This window comes from Corvus cornix, chromosome Z (assembly GCF_000738735.6).
Source record: "Corvus cornix cornix isolate S_Up_H32 chromosome Z, ASM73873v5, whole genome shotgun sequence".
Lineage (NCBI taxonomy): Eukaryota > Metazoa > Chordata > Aves > Passeriformes > Corvidae > Corvus > Corvus cornix.
This window is the reverse complement of record NC_046357.1, coordinates 66,592,091-66,612,791: the sequence shown is the minus strand read 5'-3', so window position 1 is coordinate 66,612,791 and position 20,701 is coordinate 66,592,091. Positions and strand designations below refer to the sequence as shown.

Sequence of the window (20,701 nt, the reverse complement as noted above, 5' to 3'; positions counted from 1 at the left end):
ATGTTTAACGTTGACCCCCAGCGCTCATTTTGTTCTCCGGTCATGGCAGAAAGCAGGTTTGGGTGGGTCCCAGCAGCCCTGACGGGGCTTGGCACGCTGCCTCCAGCAGTCCGGGAAGCCGGGACTGCGCTGCCCCCCGGGCGGCCTCGCCGCCAACCCCGCGGACTCACGGTCCTCGTGGCTCGCTGCCACGACTCCCTGCGCGGCATCCTCCCCGGCGCGGACCAGGCGGCTCAGACCCTTCATTACTGCTGCCCTGGGCTCCTCCTCCTCCTCAGCCAAGGGAAGGGGCCCCAGGCCGCTGTGCCGAGGGAGGTGTCCTGCTCTGGTCCCGACAAACCGGTTCCCAGGACTCCAGCATACGCAGCCGGGCCTAACACACCCCTGGAGGCGGCACACCTGCACACCACCCTACCGGTGCCCGGACACCACCGTGCGAAGGGGCAGAGTTGTGAAGCAGCTTCAGGAGTTTGTTCTAAGAGCAACCAAGCACTAACTGCACTCAATTTCTTGACAGTGGCTAGGCACTGAACGGGATCATCCTTGCCCCATCCAATCTCCCCCAGGTCTTCCCCAGTGGCTATAGCGCTCTGTGTGCCAGAAACAATTGGCACCCTCAACTGCACACACGAGGCAAAAGGCAGTCCCGTTGCACCAGACAAACAAGGGGCACTTTTGAAAAGCCACGCTGCAAGTACACACAGAGGTATCACTGGGATGCCTGGAGCCAGGTGGATGTATTATTAATTACTGGGTAGTCATGGAGCTCTTTCTGCAGGTTGAAGACCATTTTGGGGAGTTATTCTCATCATTGTCAACCAGTGTTCACTGGACAGGAGAGGGTGACCATCCCTGCACACCTGCATGCCTCACACAGCCTTAGGAAGTGAGAGATTGAGGTCCTTGTGCCATAAATTTGTGCATAACCATGCACATGTGGTAGCAGTATTGATCTAATCACAAGACCCTTTAATTTCAGGTAGAAAATGTTTTCATTTGCTTTTGTCAAAGTCCCATCAAAATCAAAGCACACATCCCCAAAGGTTCAGGTTTTGTGAACTGACATACCGAGATCCATCTAACCTACCTATTTCTCAATTTGTCTTGAAGTCCACTATAACTTTGATCTACTTAGGTCAGAATTGACATTTCCTTTCACACAGACAACAATTTCTTCCACAACAGGGCATACTTTTTTTTAAAGTTGCTACCCTAAATTTTAAATTTTTTAAAACAGCCTTTGATATTGCTATTTCAAAATAAATATAGGAAAAGTAGTTCCAAGAAAGCAGAATTACCAGTATTCAGCTTTGCACAACTGTGGACACATTTAAGTTTCTTCACTGTAATTTTTTCTTAAATTAAATTACACAACCATCTTAATTTCCAAGATGACTAACACCATACCTGTCCAAAATTAAATTAACCTGAAAGACTCAAGAGTTTGTAAATTGAACAAATTTAGATAAAAAATTATTTGCTCAGATTCTGCTTACCATAGATGAAGAGATTTCACAGTTCTTTTCTCCTTTAAACATTTTTGGTATAGACAGGCTATGATGTATAAAAATCTTTAGAATTTATACACTTTAGTCTGATAAGACAATTTCATCGACTGTACTTCCAGTAGGTGAACATTACTCAGCTGAAAGAAAAAACAAGTAAATCCAGGGAGAAGAACAAGCAACTGATTCAGCCATAACTGAATCATGGAGGTTTCACTTTTATTTGCTTCCTGTGAGTCAAATATTCCAGCAATTTCTTAAAAGGAAGAAAGGTCTGTATTGCTGTATTTCTGTACGGTAATACAGACTGTTTCCAATGTTAATGCTTCTTTTCAAAATGCGTGACAACAGACAATTATGGAATGATTAGGTTTGCCTACAAAGCTGGCACCAAAGGAGGGATAGATTTGCAGCCTCATACAGAGCGTGAGTTACAGTAAAATCGTAATTTTACATACAGAGTCATGAAACACCAACTGCTAATTTCCAGTTCTAATTACTAACACACAATACTATTTCACAGTGTATCCTGTGGTCAAACCTTATATGTAGTAAGTTTAGCACATATTCTAACCACTTCCTACAATCTTGACCCTTTCAAACAGCCCCCATAGACTGCAGAAAGACTGATGCAGAAATTTATCGAGGTGAAGAACCCAAAACAAAGGGCAGAGCAAGGAAGTACTGTAACATATTCCTTACTTGCCTTCACAGAGCTCTTGCTCTGACAGGAAATCTGAGCACTTTCTTTAATACTTAAGAGTAGTAATACATATAGAAATGAGTAGGGCAAATATAAAAATAAAATGTAAGGTAAGATGCAAGCATGTTGAATGTGTGTAGAGTCTAAATTCCTTTCTTCAGAACTGGCAGAGGGAAGAACATAAACATCATAGAATTCTTATCCTTTTCCTCTGTTACTCATAACTAAAAGAGGAATTCAAGATAAAGTACTTATATGTATATCTTAAATAAGGAGATACATGCTACACAAGAAGTCGCATCTGCTGCCAGCCTAGATCATTCACATGCTTCAGAACTATGGATATAGTAAGTGTGGAATGGCTCACACACGGGAAATAATTTACAATTAAGTTAAAGACTTAATTGTAGCTAAAGTCAGCTACAAAGAAACTTTCAGATACCAATAAAAACAGATCTTAATTTAAGATCAATTCAACACACAGAGAGTCACTGAGAAGAATGAAGAACAAAAACACTGCTTATAGTCTTTTCCACAAGAAACAAGATAAATTGTACACAATTTATTAATTGTGATACAAGAAAAATTGTATCACAGAAATTGTGATAAACAAATTGTGATAAAACAATGCTTAATCATGAACTGAAGGACTTTTTCAGATAAAAACAGTAATAAATATGGTATAAGAAACTATAAGGACTAGTGGAAAAGAAAAGCCTTGCAAACCAGTGAACATACACAATTTTGTATTGGGTTTGCATGGCCAAACTTTGGTAGCAGGGAAGCTACAGGGGTGACTTCTGTGAGAAGCTGCCAGAAGGTTCTTCCATGTCCACCAAAGCCAATTCTAGCCAGCTCTAGATGGACCCACTGCTGGCCAAGACAGAGACAATCAGAAATGGTGGTAAGGTCTCTCTGATAACAGATTTAACAAGAAAATAAAGGTTATACAGATGTAATTGCAGCCAGAGAAAAGTGGAGTGAGAATATGTGAGAGGAACAGCTCTATACACACCAAGTTCAGTGGAGAAGCAGGGGCAGCAGGTGCTTCAGGCGCTGGAGCTGGGATTCCCCTGCAGCCTGTGGTGCAGACCATGGTGACACAGCTGTGCCCCCGCAGCCCGTGGAGGAGACCCACGCTGGAGCAGGGGGATGTTTCAGAGGAGGCTGTGACCCCTTGGCAAGCCCACACTGGAGCAGGGTCCTTGCAGGGACCTGCAGACCCATGGAGAGAGAAGCCCATGCTGGAGCAGGTTTCCTGGTAGGACTTGAGACACCATGGGAGACCCACATAGGAGCAGGCTGTCCTTGAAGGACTGCACCCCATGGAAGAGTGACCCACACTGCAGCAGTTCACAGAGAGCTGTTGCCCATGGGATGGACTCACATTGGAGAAGTGCATGGAGAACTGTCTCCCATGGGAGGGACTCCACATGTTGGAGGCAGGGGAAAGACTCTCCCTGAGCAGTGGGAGAAACAATATAACCCTCATTCCCTGTCTCCCTGAGCCACAGGGGGAGGCGGTAGAGGTGGGAAGGAGAGAGGGATGGGAGAAAGATGTTTTTGAGGTCTTATTTTACCTCTCATCCTGCTCTGATTTTGTTAGTGATAAATTCAATCAATATCTCTAACCAGAGCCTGTTTTGCCCATGACGGTATTTGATGAGTGATCTTTTCTGGTCCTTATCTCAACCCATGAACCCTTCATTATATTTTGTCTGCCCTGTCCAGCTGCAGAGATGAGTGAGAGAGCGGCTTTGGTGGGTGCCTGGCATCCAGCCAGCATCAACCCACTATGGAATTGCAATAAATAATTTACAACCACACTATGAGTTTTATTTTCACATTAACACTGACACATCCACAACCTTTTCATGACACTAGGTGAAACAGATGGCAAGGCGACTTTTGAAGCTAAGCCAACCAACTTAATTTTTTCAAGCACTTACGAGTAGCTTACTTTTTGCTATGTAATGCTTATGTAAAAATAGACATTTTAAAGATATATACACACAATGACAAGGCAATACTTAGATTCTACACTTTATTGAATCAAAAGTACAAAATAATAAAGGGATAGGTGTTCACTTTCTAAACAGCATTGGCGGCCTTATATTCTCTCAGTTGCTTTTATGTCTTTCCTACCGAAAGTTACCAACTCTCATCTCTGTCAACAGAACAGCTCATGCTGAGTGCTCACTGACCCGGTTTAGAAAAAGTCAACTGAATCAATTTACAATCTGAACTAGTCCAGCTGATTTGGTTCAAAGCAGATAAGGGAGCACTGACATGAATTCAAATGACTGAGCTGTGGGTACAGTGGCATCTGACAAACAAACAGATGAGCAGGTAGAGATGGTGTAATTATTCCAGCAGTTCTGGAAACAAGAAAGAACGTTCTGAACTGAGCTTGGGCATCTAAGACATATCACGTATAGACTTGTTTGTCTAAAAACCAAGCAAATCCCAATACAGTTAAACAACAAAATAGACGCTTCTACAGTAGCCACTTCTTTAAAAGACTTAGCAGTTAAAAAGCAATTTATATTTCATACAAGATTTGGCACTGTTTGTATAACATCTAAGAAATATGCTGTCATAATAAATTATATGTCTGATAAATATTTAATTATAATAAAGTGTCTTTAAACAATTTGGTGCAAACAGAAAAAAATCTAAACAGAGTATTTAAAATATTTGCATTTAACTTCCTCTTTCCACATATCCACTCATAGAATATACTTTATTCAGAAACACAAAATAATTTTAAAGAGAAAGATAGCTAAACAATAAGCTTCATTATCTTATATTTGCACATAATTGATTATTATTGCACCATGAAAGCTTTTATTTAGAGTAAATTTAGTGCTAGTGACTGGTAACAATTTCAAATTTTAAAGAAGTTTTCATTCTCTTTGGAAAGGCCAAAGATCAAACAGCATTTGTCTGAGTATCCTAAAGGAATCCTTCTCTCAAACAACAGTTTTATTAACTTTTTTTTAAGTAAGTGAAGTCATTGTGCACCACAATGAGTCCTTTGGATCTGGTCCATCAACTCTTACTGAAGTAATTTTCAGTAACAACAATGAAAGCTAGATAGCTTCCACCCTCGCTCATGATTTCTGTTCTAGGGAGCTACATCAAAGTGCTAGCAAATTCTGATTCTTGGAAACCAGTGGGGGGGGGAAGTATTATTCTCCAAAGAAAAGCAAAGGAAAAAACCCCCTTCATTTGTACCTTTTCTTCTATCTCAGACATCATGTTCCTGCTATACAGACATGTAATGGTTCCAAAAGGACAGGCACCTGAATCCAGTCTACTGCCAATGATAAATTAACTTGCAGTCATAAAACTCTATGAAATGCTTCATACAGAACATGTTGCTACACAGTCATTTAAAAAACATTTCAATTGTATGTTTGGAATTGCTTGACTTGGCCTTTTTTGATACTGACTGCGAAGCTGTTAGTCCAGACCTAAGGTTAAAGAAAGGGAAAAAACCAAAACAGTGAGAGGTTAAAATACACAATGCATACCAACTCAAGTTTTACAACACTGAATATTTTTCTAAACGTTATTATTTTAAAACAAGTTGTGTACTTAAGCTTCCAGAAAACCCTTACCTTTTTGTTCCTTGTGATGGATTTGCGCACTGCTGTCCTTTGCTTAAACATCCTTAAAAGTAATTGAAGACAACCAAAATTAATTACTTCAGTAAAGAAAGAATGCTTCAGAAATTATATACATGGAAGAACTTTTTTTTAAATTTAATCTGTCTCAAGAAGCAGATAACATTTTATTATCTGCACCTTGAATACTGTAGTTTATACCACCATTTTTAAAAGAGAAAAACAAAAAGCCTTGAGAGTATTGAATTATAAGGGATTACTTTGAACCTTGTAACAGTTTTCAGAAATAGTTGAAAATTCATTTTTAATTTTTTTATTCTGCAGGGGGAAAGAAAGAAACTTCACATAAAATAAGTCTTCCATTTAAATTAAAGCCTGTTTGCAACAGCAATAGCACTTTGAAAATTTTCTGTGTAAAAGATTCTTATTCTAAATCCTAATTGTATTCTGAAAATTCTAACACACTAGCATTTTAATTTCTTTTTATAAGGTTCCCAAAATAGATTGGGGACTACTTTAGGCAGATAACTTTACTACCTGCACATGCCCTCTAATCTGGCTGAAGATAAAAATCTTCATCAAAAAGAGAAACTACTTCAGAAAACACACTACTGCTTTGGCATGTTACAGGTGCAGTTATGTGATATATTTTATTAGCTCTACAACATACTTGGAGGTTTCTTCCTCTAAGCTCTAGTTCACTATCTCCCTGTTTTTGCTAGCACATGACATAATAGAGCCTTTCTGTTAATTGAATCTCTGAAGATGTTTTCATTGATCTTCACTTTAATCTCAGTGGCCTTACAAACACCTTTCTGAATATGGTTGCATGTAACAACCATGTAATTTCCAGAAATGAGCAGCAATTCCTATGTCACCTTTGGGGCAAATGGGAGAACTCTGTCAAACTAGTATCACGTTCAAAAATCTAGTTTGTCATTAAAACCAATTTGATATTTTTTAAATAAAAATGTTCACTCCTGTATAGGCCTTACTCAAATGAGCTTCTTGAGAAAAAATTTTGAAGTCCCAGAAAGTTCAAAGTACACCATTGCCAAAGTATCTTAATTGCACAAACAGACAATTTGAATAATCAAATATATCCTAATGCATATACTTACCAGAGAAAACTCTGTTTGAGTTTTCCATATTATAAGTCTTAGTAGGAAAATCCTCTTTTTCTGTCAGCTCCTGGATAAGGCCTTTATTTAAGCAGACATCCACATGTCTGTTAAATGACACAAGATTGGTGGTTTTCTGTTCTGAATTACAAACTGGACAAACAAGAGCAGTGTCTTCTTTGGTGTCAAAGAAATAGGATGAACTAGTTCCTTCTATTTGTTCAGTCTTGTCAAAATGGTCTTCATTGTCTTGTGATATTCTTTTGGGGAAGAGACACTGTTTCATACACATGTTTCTAACAATGTCACTGAGATTGCTAGGCTGTCGTTCTCTGGGAGATTTATCAGGTATTATCTGACCAAATTTTTCTGTGCTATTGTTAGTAGAGCTGTCAGATACATTTGCAGACTGGTCTGTTCCTGCTAATTGATCTGTGTTATTTTTTTCACGTTCATCAACATGTTCATTTTTAAATTGTGGAAGAAAGTTAGGTGTATTTTCTCTTGAACTGTCATTCTTGGATATTTCCACAGTATCTTTAACATGCATCCCACTGAGGCACTCATCAATGTGTCTATTAAGTTCTTCCAAATTATTGCTGCTTTGCTCCTCAAAGCAAACAGGACAGGTGAAGATCTCACGAGCATTAGAATTCTGTAAATCTGTGACTTTCTTTCTTTCTTCCACAAAATTTGCTGATGATTTATCATCATGAAAGAGCTGCTTACCTCTGCTTTCATTTGGAGAAATATTCTCACTGTTTAGTTGTCTTGCTGCTCGCTTTTGGTCAAAAAAACTCCCTCTATGAGATGCTTCCGAATTTTTTGTGAAATACTCTTGGTTGGACTTCTCTGGCTGAAGCCTAAGGAAACCAATTTCTTTTCCTGATTTTAAGAAACTTGTAATGCTTCTTTGTTGGTATTTCTTTTCTTCTTCAGTTAGAAATCCTGATACTCGTACACCTAATGATGAAAATCAATATATAATAAAAATTTTATGAAAGCTTGATACTAACTCCTAATTAACACCTTTTGAGGTATACATTCACTCAATAAAGGCACAATTTATCTCTAAAAAGATGCTAGGCTACCTCCAAATGCATCACAACATCAATACAATTTTATCAGACCCAAGCACTAACCCAACCATATTACTAATTTTAGTACCATGAAGTTTTAACTGATTGCATTATAACATGAAGCTATAAACTTAATATAGTTACATAGAATTCAGTCTGAAAGTTTTGCATGAACTCTACCCATCAGAATATGTTTTTCTTCAGCACATTCTAGTATCTTAGGCAAGTAAGTTTTATATATCACTGAACGTTTCAAGCAGACTGTATAAGCACCTGAAACACACACCTTAGGGTCAAAATACAGAGTTTACTGCTGTCAGAAATGTTCGCATCTCCTGCGGAACTCTGCACTTTCAGATCTATAAGCACTTCTGTTGCCGTGGTGCAAAGCAGATTTAAAAGCTCTTTTAAAGCAGCAGAATTAAACACTGCTATGAGTCAAGGTTCTACTGTCGTGCTGATGCGTATGTTGTTGCATAAAAAAAGTACAACCTTGTTGGGGTTTTAGTTTAGTCTTAGTTTTTTTTTTCCTGTTAAAGGAATTTTCTCCCATATGCATGTTGCTAGGGGACAAATAGCTGTACTTAAGAAAGACAAAAAGGGGAGTGGGGCGGGCCTGGCTACTCCTTTGCACCTGGTGTGTGGGGTCAGTTCGCTCTGAGCGTCCGGAGAGAGAAGCTGCAGAGAAAGGAGCTGCTGCTTCTTTCTTTTTGGCCGTTCTTTCTTCCTGCTGGAAACAACGCCGGGACCCCAAAAGCCACTTTCCCTGCCCTGCTGGAGACCGGGCTGTGGCTGCCCTGCCCCGCTGCTGCTTCGAGCTTTCGCTACGCTGTAGCCCTGCTCGCCCTGCCTGCCTGGGCCTCCATGGGGTTCTCCCATCTGGATACATCTCGTCTGCCACCCGGGATTTGCGTTCGTCCCTGCCGTTCCAGCCTGCTGTTCCTGAGAGCCCGGGATCAACTGCCCAGGGGTTTGTGAAGCCTTTGTTCCATCCCTTCCCGGGATCCCAGGGCACCAGAGCCGCGTGCTCCCCGAGCTCGCTCCGGAGCGCCCCCTGCAGCCGCGGGGGAACCATCGCACCTGCCCTGCTCACCGGGAGCCGCCAGCGCCCCTGCCGGCTGCGAGCGGAACTGCACCCGAGGGGAAAGGGCCCGGCAGCCGAGACGGCTGGCACTGGGTTTGTGATTGCTGTTACTGCCATAGTTGTTGTTGTTTTGTTTGACTGGTTATACACATATATATATATAGTAAAGAACTGTTATTCCTATTTCCCACATCTTTGCCTAAAGGCCCTTGATTTCAAAATATAATAACTTGGAGGGAAAAGGGGTTATATCTGCCACTTCAAGGGGGGCCTCTGCCTTCCTTAGCAGACACCTGTCTTTCAAAACCGAGACAAACCTCAATTAGTAAAACTTCCTAAGTCACCATTCAGCACTCCAGATCTGTTTCACTTTGCAAAAACTACCAGGGTAATAGAAAAAGATGAATACATTTACACCAGTTTTACTTTAAAGTATGGTGTGTTATTTCAAAACACTATAAGATATCCTAACTCTGAAAAGGAAGAATGAATTTGAAATATCTTACCCATGAGTCTTATCCGCAGAGGGTGAGGAGCAACACTATCAATTTCTGTTCCTAACAAATCTTTAGCAACAGCAAATATTTCCTCCTCGGTAGAAACAGAAGACAGCACAGTTGAAGCTCTTGTTTTAACTTCAAAGTTCACATTCTTAAGCTTCAATGTAACAGTTTTACCCTACAAAAAAAAATACAATAAAAAAATGTTCACCATGTATGTCATATATGGCATAAAAACAATTATTATGTAGGATCTATGTAAGGGCCCGTAAGCCACAGTTAAGACTGTGTGCTTATCTGTGCACAGCGAGGGGCACTCCCAAGAATTTGTCTGCAAGATTCTGTATTTGCCCCTAAATTTCTGCCGAAGTCAAGTTCTCTGAACTGGTCATTTGACTGTGGTTCTCTGCAGACCATCTGCCACCAGTGCATGTTCAACAGAGTTCATGTTTTGGCTACAGGCACAACTTCCATCCCATCTAAAAAAATTATTTCTGCATCTGGAAATTTTCAATGCTAGATATCCTAACTATTAAGAATGCAAAAGTGATAACCCATTCCAGATTCACTGAAAAGTTACTTCCTCCTGCATAGTGCTATCACAGTCATACACAGTATTTATGTTTGGCACAGATATTTCCCTGGCAACACCTCCCAAACCATTTGTGTGATTTATCATGTCCATCCAAATGTAAATAAACAGCATTCTCTTTGTTCTGGTGCTTTTGTAAGCTTATCCCCTTGTCCTTCTTGGCTGATCATTTCCCTATCAACTTGTCATCTTTTGAAACAATCTTTTATGGCTGAAGAAGATTAATGACAATTCTTTTAGGTCTTAAATGTTATTCCTTGCTTTACTATAAGACTCTCAAAGAAAATATGAACTGTTCTTTCAAAGTAATAAACAGGTATCTGGGGAGAAGGAATAAAGTGAGTGTTTCTACTATTCATACCACTGAATGGTGTGAATAACTTGTCAGCAAGTTTGGCACATGTCAAGTTCTTAAACTACAGAACAGGCTATTGACTGGATCCTGTATGTATACAGGAGAGAAACAGTGTTTTAAATACAGTAGTATTACATAATGGACCAAAGTATGGCTTACAGACAATCAGCTCTATTATTCCCTTATAAACATCACTTTTAGCATAAAATGTTCACATGCCAAATAACTTGATTAATCAATTTAATTTTTATCCCACACATATTGCTAGATAGCCACCTGTCCAACAACAAAATGCAGCCTAAGTCATTCTAAACATCTGCACATTAAAGAAGGGAGACTTCTGAAGATAGATTGCATGGTATGATGCTGCTGAAAGCATTTATACTAAAACTGCATTGAACTGTTGGAGTGCAAAGCACCTTCTTGCAAGTAACCTGAATAATATAAATACCTTAAGTCCCTCCTTCTGTAGATCTTGAGCAAGGTCTCTGCAGAGCTCTCGACACAAATTGTACTGGTCTTCTGCTGTGTTTATTTCACTGAATGTTCTAAGACAAAAATATGACCTTTTTCAGTATGAATCCTATAATATGTTCAGTACCTGTAGTCTAAAAGTACTTTTTATACAGTTAAACAATACTACAATCAGAAGAATGTTGTATAAGTTCAAGTTCTTACTTCAAGGAACAATGATTATTAATAGGAATATTTTGTTTGGAAAATGTTTGAAAGGCCTTTCAAATAATGAAATAATTTGGCTTTCAATTTTTCATGCACTATTTGAAAATGATTCACATTTGATGTCATTGATGCTTAAGTATTTGCAAGACAGAATACTAACAGTAAGTGAATTCATAGAGCCGGCCCAGTTATTTGTATTTAATCTCCTTTGTACACACTGTGTACTGTGTAACATCAGAAGAAAGCCAGGAGTTGGAAGTCAACATCAGAGCCAACTATCAGAAATAAATAATGCAGATGCTAAGAAAAAGATGCCAACTAGTACAATTACTAGTATAATTACATCTAGCCTCAGAGGAGAAAAAGCTATCTTTCTGCCAAAAATGTTGCCAACTGCCTTTGCTAGAGCTTCTTAGTAGGGAAGTTACAGTGTTATCTTTTTGTTGTACATTTGCTTTTTAGTAATAACACGACAGAAAAAGCAACCTTCAGTTAGTTGAGGTTTTAAGAGAAATGGAAAGCAGAACTTACAGACAGCACATGCTTCGGAAAGGTCTCACAGGTATATTGTTTCATGTCAAGCTTTGTATTTACTAGTGTAAGGCTGATAAAATTACACTGGGTTTTACATCTCTAAGTTATAGTCAGGTTTACCTGATTGTACTGAAAAGTCATCCTCTATTACGATTCATATTCCCCTACGAATGTTTGCATGCTGCCAAACTAATGGGATGAATATTTCACTGTGGGTCCCATAGCACTATCCAAGGAGTAACTCATGCTATTCAGACAATACTTCAGTGACTGAGAAGCTGTAAAAGTCCAAGGCTTGGAAGGGACAGCATAGACAGAATGCTATTTCAGGGCTGTCTCTTCCCCCATATAAACTAGTTGCATGATCTCAGAAGCCTGTAGACATCTCTGGTCTAAAACTGTTCTCTTTGAGGAAAAAAAGAAAGAAGAAAAGCAATGCAGAAAGGTACTATAAAGATGCCCAAAATATCTGTTTGACTAGCACAAGACTAAAGCCATAAATTTTCCAGCTTTTCTTACCACCTTTTCTAAGAAAACACCTGACAACAGGGATAACTATTACAGTGCTTTACAGATTCTTCTGGCAGAACTTATTTTTTAAAAATGAACTACTTTCTTAAGGAACTTTACACCAGTAAAAACCTCAGTTAGGAAATACATGTGACTGCAGGCTACTACACTGATATTGACATTAAACTTAAACTGATAAAATAAATTCAAGCCCTTATATATTTCCACCTTATCTTATGGCTTAAAGATCACTTTGATGCATTAAAGGCACTAGCAGAATTCGTTGATAAGAGAACACACAAACTGACAAAAATACCTCCATGGGAATTCTGGAGCCAAGGACAAAAAGCAATGCAAGCTTGAATTTGATTTAGCGAGCTTGTTATACATGTGGGTTTTAAAATAAATACACAATGAAATTATATGACTAATAAAAGTATACATTACTGGGTATTTAGTGGTTCTAATGATTAATGTAATTTTTTCAATATAAAATAAGCATACCTTTCAGTGCTCATACTTTTTCTTTCTCCATCCCTTTAAAGAGAAAAACAATTTATTATACTTGATGCAGAAATGTTATCTTTCCAATAATCTCAGAGTCAACCAATCATGCTTAAATAACTAACAGCAGTCTCTTCTATAAAGTCTGGATGTTAACTTTTTCTACAAATCTTGTACATTAAGTTTACGCAAGTGAAAAAAGAAGAATTAAAAAAAACTCAGACTACTGTAGATTAAGTAAAGACATAGATCAGTCATAGACGTCTTTAAAAAAAAAAAAACAGTTTAAAAAACCAACCAAATAAAAAACTCTCTCAAAATTCAGCTCTTATATCAGAGTGAGTCTCATTTAAAAACAAAAACTACAAATCCTATACTGTCTCAGCTATAACTGTGAAGCACAGCTATTAGAATCCCATACATACATATATATTTGAATATTTCCTTTATCTGAGGATCTGAGGAAATAGTTTGCTTTCAGTCTAGATGATTGTTCAGGTTAAATGTGAACTAACAATTGTTTGTTGCTTTCTTTCTTTTCAGTGTTAATTGAGCATCCTTTAACAACTCTTTGGCATATAAGGAGATCCCTCAGAGCAATTGCTTTTTAGGGCATTCTTCAGTTTGTAAGTATTGGAAATAACAAATTTGGTATTGTCAGATTTTCTTAAAAGAAGGTAGTCAGACACAATAACTGTAAGATGAACTATTTAACTATTTATTGAAGACGCAGGTGTTAATATATTAAGTACTTGCTTTCTCTACACTAAAATGAAGTTGGTGATGACAAAAAAAATTAAAAAAAAACATCTCTTAGACATTAAAACCACTAAAAACTCTGACCTTTGAAATGCTCCTTTTTTAAAAAATGTACTGGGAGATATCCCAGGCTGTACAACACCTAACTAGGGTGAATACGAAGAAAGAGCGCACCAGTTATTTAAAGACTATCCACGGTCTGTTTATATATTAACAGAAACAAATATTTTGAAAACTGTGTTTTATCTTTTATCAAGTCACCTTCACGAAGTCAGTCTTACTGCATATTTTTTACAAGTCAATAAACTCTGAATAGAAAAAAAAAAACAACACAAAAATTTGTGCTAGCACATTACTGGGCTTCAAACTGCTAACTACATATATTTTTTTGTAGTCAAATGGAAAAAAGGGCAGATTATTGTCAGAGAAGTTACAGATATAATATAGAATAGGTCTTTCAGAAGTACATAAGACATTTTGGAACTTCTAATGAAATGAAATAATTGTCAAGCTATTTTAAAATAGAATTTCTGTACTTTGGGAAGGAATATTTTTTAAAAGGGAATCAATACTTAATTAAGTATTGATTAATCTTTTTAATTGATCTTAGTTACACAAATAGTAAAATACTCTCTTTTGGATCTTTTTAAAGAACATGTTTGTCTCCAGGACAGGCTTAGAAATGACAAATACTGTTGAAAAGATATATGCACTACTAAGACTGACTTCTCCCATCCTAAAAAGGAGGCTAAAAACCATTAAAGTACTGTGAACCTTAAAAGAACATATACTAAGAAGGATATAATAATATAATTAGTTCTCTTCCACCAAATTCACATGTTGATATTACAAATATATAATCCTGATAGGAGACACAGGAACTTCACTGACAATTTACCACCAGAGAAGATCAAATACCTTTGTGATTTTCATTACAATCCAATAATCATAAACACCAGTGTATGTGTATTGTTTTTGAAGAAAAAGAAGTGTACAACTCTGCTTAGGACAGCTCAGTTATGTTCAGCTATTTTGATAATTATAAGGTTATCCTACCTTGATTTCTTGCCATACACATATGTACAACTTTCCTGACAAGACTTTGGATTTCTTATTTTGACATGGCTGTAAAACCTTTGTTTTTCATGTTTGGCTACTGCATCTTAGACATAAATATAACAATAACAGGCATCAGAGATTTAAAAAAAATATATTAAACAAGTGTATTTCCATAATATTTGTCAATTAAATAATAGGTTCAGTATGTAACATACACAAGAAAACATTAAGAAAAATGTTAACACAGGAGGAAAACAACCCCATGGCATACTTTTCCAAATGCGTTGAACCCAAACCAAGGGAAATATCCAAGAAATTACGCCAAGATACTTCCGAAAAAAGAAGAGAAAGCAGCGCCCTCTGCTGGTAAAGTTCTGAGCAAGTCACAATTCCAAGGGCTTTTAGCATCTTCTCTGTGACTTTTCCAATACCTGGCACCTAAAAGAGAGTAAGTAACATGAAATTGGAAACTTTCCACTTGTAGATCCATTACCGAGAACAATTTGAATCAAACACAACATGGAAGATTACCTGGAAAATTCTATCTTTTCAGTAGAAATCTTGCTTCTAGAACATAGAAATATTACATGACAGAACAGTAAATGTCATTGTGTCTCTTACCTTTCTAATGGGCAAATCTTTTAGAAAGTCTAGCACTGCTTGTCTCTCAGGAGAAATTCTGTATTGCCCATTAGGTTTATTACGATCACTGCACATTTTTGCTAACATTGTATTTGGTGCTATTCCTTTAAAAAAACAAACATGGTAATTAAAAAAACATAAGACAAAGTTTAATTTCAACTATCCAATATTTAAAAGCAAAAGAGTAGCCTATGCACATGGCAAAGACTAAAATAAGGAAAAGAATTATGATAATTGATAACTAGATTTGATACAATTCTGCAGAGAAATTTTGTGAGCATCATGAAAGAACATAAATATATGTAATAGATTAAATATAACTTAAATAAAGTGTACTTCCTATTTTAATATAGTCAGGATAACAAAATGCCCCAGTAAGTCAAGAAGGGTTAAATACCAAGTCCTTAAAAATAACATCAATTACATGATTCAACACTTCTGTGATGGTGATCATGGTAAGAAAGGAAATGCTTACAATGGTTGGTAGGATGAACTCACAGTAAGGAGGAGACCTTTCTTCTTTGTATTTCAGCAAAAACACTTTTTTGGATGAAATTTAACACATTTTATTATTTTGTGGGCTACCACTGGAATGCAGTCATTTAGAAATTTATATATATTTCACAGACATCAGAGGAATGAGGAGGGATGGCTCTTTTCTATCAAAGTAAAGTTTTTACAAATGAACTCTGGAATTTGTTTAGCAAAACAAAGAAGAACTTTGTCCTACAGCCTTAGTGGTCTAAATTTTCATTTGCTCACTGATATAACAGATTATTCGAGATGGTAGAAATAACTCTATTTATTATTGATTATCAGTACTTTTTCAGTTACCCTTCTAATTGTTTTTAGGTTTTGGGCTTAATACTCCTGTTTCCACTTATAAAAGCTATGCCTGTTTTCTACACACTAACCTATCCTTACAAAACTTCAGTAAACAAAACTGTTATTTTGCCATCAGTCATGAGATAACATACATGGGAGGGAGTTTCATCCTGCTTCTTACTAGCTGTTTCTTCACCTCTGCTTACATTCCGCACTTTCCTGACCTTCTGCAGCTGCTTCATAAAGCTCACCATTGCCTGATGCCTCACTGACCTGGTTCATAAAGCAGTTTGGATGGCATGGAAACTAAGTGGGGCTAGGGACATACACTGGTTTTAGTCAATCAAAATAGCTGAGATTTAAAGGTGGTTTGCCTGAAGTCAAGACATAAAACCTGATGGGTAATTATTAAAAAGCTACTGAAGAGTTCATTAGCTTCAGCACATATTTACTTCTCTGAGGACTAACATTTTAAAGAATTTTGATATTGTTTTAAGCAAGGAATAGCGTGGAGAAGTTAGAAATACATAACAGCACAGACCTGCTATTCAAACTAAAAGCCGTTTAGAAATCAGTGACAGATTTCACTATGACCCACTGGCTGACAAAAACAATTTACATGATGCACTAGAACAACAACCACCTGTGCTAAGATCAGCTCAAGTGCACTGGTCATTCCTCCTCACTGCTTACTCTTATTTCAAGTAGAAAGAAGCAAAAAGATGATGTAACTGTTTCAATTATTTAAAAAAGAGAAAAAAAGAAAACAAACAGTAGTGGCTTTGACAGCCATGACATCTCTTGAAATAACTGAAATTCTTTGCAGACCTTCAAAGACAGCATATTTTTTTGCAGCAGAAGAATTCTGTGGCAAGGATAAATTCTTAATTAATACCCTCTGAGATTAAAGTAGAAGACATTATGGAAATACAAAGATTAATTATTATTCATATGTGCCTGAATACCTGCACTAGCAGTCAGCTGAGTTTTCTGCTCAATCCTAAAGCGTATTTCCTTCACAACTTCCTCTGCAGAAGTTCCAAAGACAACTGAGTTTTCCACTGATAGACCTCTTTGTTCAAAGCCATCATCCATCAGAGATGTGTTGTCTTCGAACAGTACTGGTGAAGAAGAGACTTCACCTTCATTAAATTTGGCAGACATATTCATACCATCTTTATCTAAGTAAGACAGAAGCACAAACACTTAATACATCCGTAGGATACATACATACTGATTTCCTTCTTCAGTGCCTTCAGGGTTCACTAGCAGTTTTATTTCTTTCTGGTTTTATTTAGAGAAAGCAATTGCATTGGTTTTTTATTTAAAGACCAGAGAGATGTAATGGTTTCATTTTGAGCACAACTTCAGCTAGGCTGAGATTGGAGGAATTGGCTAGTACACTGGACATAACTTTCAGAAAAGCAAAAGGTTTAATGGCTTGTTGCTGTAGCAAAACCATCAAGATTTTAGCATTATTTTTGTTTCATACCATATTGAAGGCCACATGCCCTCTTCCACAGATTTTTTTTCAATATTCTCCAAATAAAATTAGGGTTCTAGAATATCTGATTCTAGAATGATCAGCCTGGTGAGCTTCTCACTTTGAACTGCAGTCATAGTAGAACAAGTAATGTCAGCAGCCCTTTGTCTGACTCTACAAACATTACTATTACAGTTTCACATTCTGAGCACTTGTTTGTGTTTCAGAGGAACAAAGGTATCAGGCAAGTGTGAAGAAGCACATGACTATGCATCAGTGATACTGATTTTGTAAAGACTATGCCAGTTTATTGCTTTCTATTTTATTAACACTTTTCTGTAGTTGTGTATGCTTGATTATCCTCAATTTTTGAATTTTAGATATTTTAGATCTAAATAGAATTTAGATCTTAGAAATTTTTGAATACAGATAGTATAAATATTCCAGTCTGTGCATCATTCAGCCATCCGTATGACTCCTTCTTTTCTATTATTCCCGAGTGGATATACAGTTGTGGATGTAGTTCCAACTCTATCTTCCAGAGCCAGTGAAATCCAGTAATATCTTGAACATTACGATAAATCCTGCAGTGTTCCTGCTACTTATTTTCAAAATTACCATTTTGAATTGTAATTCAGACCTAAATGACACCATTTGGTTTACAGAACTTAGTACCACTTTTCAAACATTTTATTCACATTAAAGAAATCTTCCAAATCCAAATCATTAGCAGTGTATCTTTTATTTACAGGTAACCAGTAGAGAAAGTTAAGCTGTAAACTAACTAAATTGGAGGTAGAGAATATACGGGAGGACACACTATGGAAGGACTTAGGTATCTACACTTTCAGTGGGTGCAGCTTATCTGAAGCTTATAAGCATGTAACTGGCAACTTCTGCTCCCAACCCCATGTAATGTGGTCAGAATGCCCAACGCCATTTCACAAGGAAAGCGGCCATTCTCTGCTGCCATGTTCACTCCCTTCCTTGCCCACCTGCATGTCCCAGCACTAGGCCAGTCCAGTGCTGTGGATGACCCTGCCGCAGCACTGGGAAGCTGCAGCCCCCAGAGCAGTGCCTGCCTGCAGCCCCCAGAGCAGTGTCTCTAAATTCCACCCTTGATGGGTCCTAAGGAGGAACTCGGACCAGAGCTGTCGCTGGACAGTGAGACCCAGGACATCCCAATGGCCAGGGGGACACCTCTGCCTTCATCTGCTTCCTCTGAGGATTGAGGGAGTGGCTTATATTCTTTTATATGATTTTTGAATCTAGATTATGATTGTTGTATTGATACTCCAAACTGTGTGCTATCCACCCAATCTGCAGAGGGTCCAGGTTGTATTGTATTACAAATTCTTTATTTTGCTACTTACAGATTGCACTCTTACAGATTCTGCTTGTAAAAGTCCTGGGCCATTCTAATACATTCTGTACTATAGTAATAATGAAATCCTAATAACGAAAATAAAGCTTAAATTCTAACTAATTTAGTACTTTCTTTAGTACTTTAGTACTTTTTAGGTTCTGCCTAAAATCCCTAAAAGAAAGAAAGTCTGTCTCTTCAGTGTCTAGTGACCTCATGAAAAAGTGAGTAATTTGCTTACCTATTCTTGTCGTGCTTTCTGTATTAAAAAAGAATCTTCTCCTATCTTCCGGCCAGTTCAGCCTTTCCTCCAAGTGCTCTGTTATGTTCAGGTAGGCTTCATCTAGGCCCATAGGCATAAAATTGGGATCATATTCAGCCAGTATTTCTCTAACCTTGATAAACACAAAGTGAAATTTGTTCTGTAAGAGCAGATCTTGACACAAAATTAGAACACGAACAAATGTACTTTGAAACTTCAAGATGATCAATAACTATTAAAGATACTTACAGTACCAATTATTTGTTTATATTGTAAAATTACAGTAGTGCTTCTCCAAGTAGCAAGACACTAATACTTAGTGAGAACTAAACAGATTTTGAGCATTGTATTTAACTGGAAAGGACACTAAGATCAGTGTATAAGGACTTCACGCCTACTAGGTCCACATCCACTGAATAAAACACTGGGGACCTGGAAACTCAGCAAAGCAGATAAACTGATGCAGCTTTCAGTGCTTGGTGTGTCAGATATCACATACACAAAGGTTAAAAAATCCCACCAGCAACAACAGAATTTTAAGTTTTAAATTACATTAAACTGAAGTTATAGACAATGTTTTAGAGCAGTGGTTAATGCCACAGACAAAACCTGTTGGGAAATCTCTAGTGATAAGTCCATCTTTCTAGAAGGAAACAGTAAAACAAATGGTCAAAATAAAAGCTCTACCTTCTCTCCTCTCTTTTTTTTTAAACCTGGAGGAAAACCTGACTGTGTCATGATTTTTTCCTATCAGTTTGGGTCAAGTTCTTAGGCATTACAACATTTGTCCACATGCACTTCATCTTTCTGAAACTGAATAAAGACAGAATTCACTACTGAACTTTAAAAGACAAAGTGAAATAAATTTACATATTTTCAACCCAAATCCTGAGAGCAAAACATAACTAAAAATCCAGACCAAATCAAATCTTTAATACTTTAATACTTTACCCTATCAAACAACAAATGAAATACACGTTGTGAAATACATATCATGAAATCCAAGAGCCTTAACAAGTTCAAACCCATTCTGAAATATGCACATTTATATATGCCTTTTTTTTTTTTCAGAAGTGAAAAAAAATCAAGTAAGATCAACCTTACTTCATATATGTGAAGAGACTGAGGCTTCATAAAAATAAAGAAGGCCTGACATAATTTTATTAAAGCCTTATGTCATGCACTAGTTTGATTTAAAATGTACAAAACACATTTTTTCCTTTTTTTTTTTTTAAACAGGCTTTTAGGTATCACAGCTATTTCCCCCAGCACTAAGTAAAACTACTTCCATTAAAGCAAAATATGATTTCTTTTCTCCCTATTTCTTTTGCTCTATCAAGTAATTTCTTTAAAAATATTTAATCTGCATTTATAAGTCAGTAATGTTCTTCGTTTTTCTCTCCAGTAATTCATATTCAAAAGTATGACTATGCATTGCATGAAATTATCATTGCCATGTTTCCTAGATACTTGCAACTTCCTAGTAACTAGATGATGCTCCATGCTTTTGA

General features: G+C 37.2%; 2 protein-coding genes across 19 annotated transcripts in view; both read right to left on the bottom strand.

Annotated features, from left to right (window-relative positions):
* The window catches only part of ANKDD1B (ankyrin repeat and death domain containing 1B), a 31,495-nt gene extending 28,115 nt beyond the window's left edge, over positions 1 to 3,380 (bottom strand). For 3 of the 8 annotated variants that reach the window (XM_019282032.3, XM_010392764.4, XM_010392766.4), the window contains exon 1: positions 171 to 489. In XM_019282032.3, coding sequence (XP_019137577.2) covers positions 171 to 246 — 76 coding nt within the window. In that variant the 5' untranslated portion in view covers positions 247 to 489. Of the gene's footprint in view, positions 1 to 170; positions 494 to 1,496; positions 1,646 to 3,223 lie in introns of those variants that run through there. The other 5 variants (XM_010392765.4, XM_010392767.4, XM_019282033.3 and 2 more) reach the window with 5 other exon arrangements.
* Positions 3,381 to 4,235: 855 nt separating this feature from the next.
* Positions 4,236 to 20,701, bottom strand: part of POLK (DNA polymerase kappa) — a 36,378-nt gene continuing 19,912 nt past the window's right edge. For 10 of the 11 annotated variants that reach the window (XM_039567718.1, XM_039567720.1, XM_039567716.1 and 7 more), the window contains exons 6-15: positions 19,170 to 19,323; positions 17,048 to 17,263; positions 15,237 to 15,361; positions 14,887 to 15,053; positions 12,798 to 12,830; positions 11,020 to 11,116; positions 9,628 to 9,799; positions 6,959 to 7,921; positions 5,832 to 5,883; positions 4,236 to 5,684 (exon numbers count right to left, since the gene is read on the bottom strand). In XM_039567718.1, coding sequence (XP_039423652.1) covers positions 5,600 to 5,684; positions 5,832 to 5,883; positions 6,959 to 7,921; positions 9,628 to 9,799; positions 11,020 to 11,116; positions 12,798 to 12,830; positions 14,887 to 15,053; positions 15,237 to 15,361; positions 17,048 to 17,263; positions 19,170 to 19,323 — 2,064 coding nt within the window. In that variant the 3' untranslated portion in view covers positions 4,236 to 5,599. The remainder of the gene's footprint in view (positions 5,685 to 5,831; positions 5,884 to 6,958; positions 7,922 to 9,627; positions 9,800 to 11,019; positions 11,117 to 12,797; positions 12,831 to 14,886; positions 15,054 to 15,236; positions 15,362 to 17,047; positions 17,264 to 19,169; positions 19,324 to 20,701) is intronic. The other variant, XM_010392773.4, reaches the window with a different exon arrangement.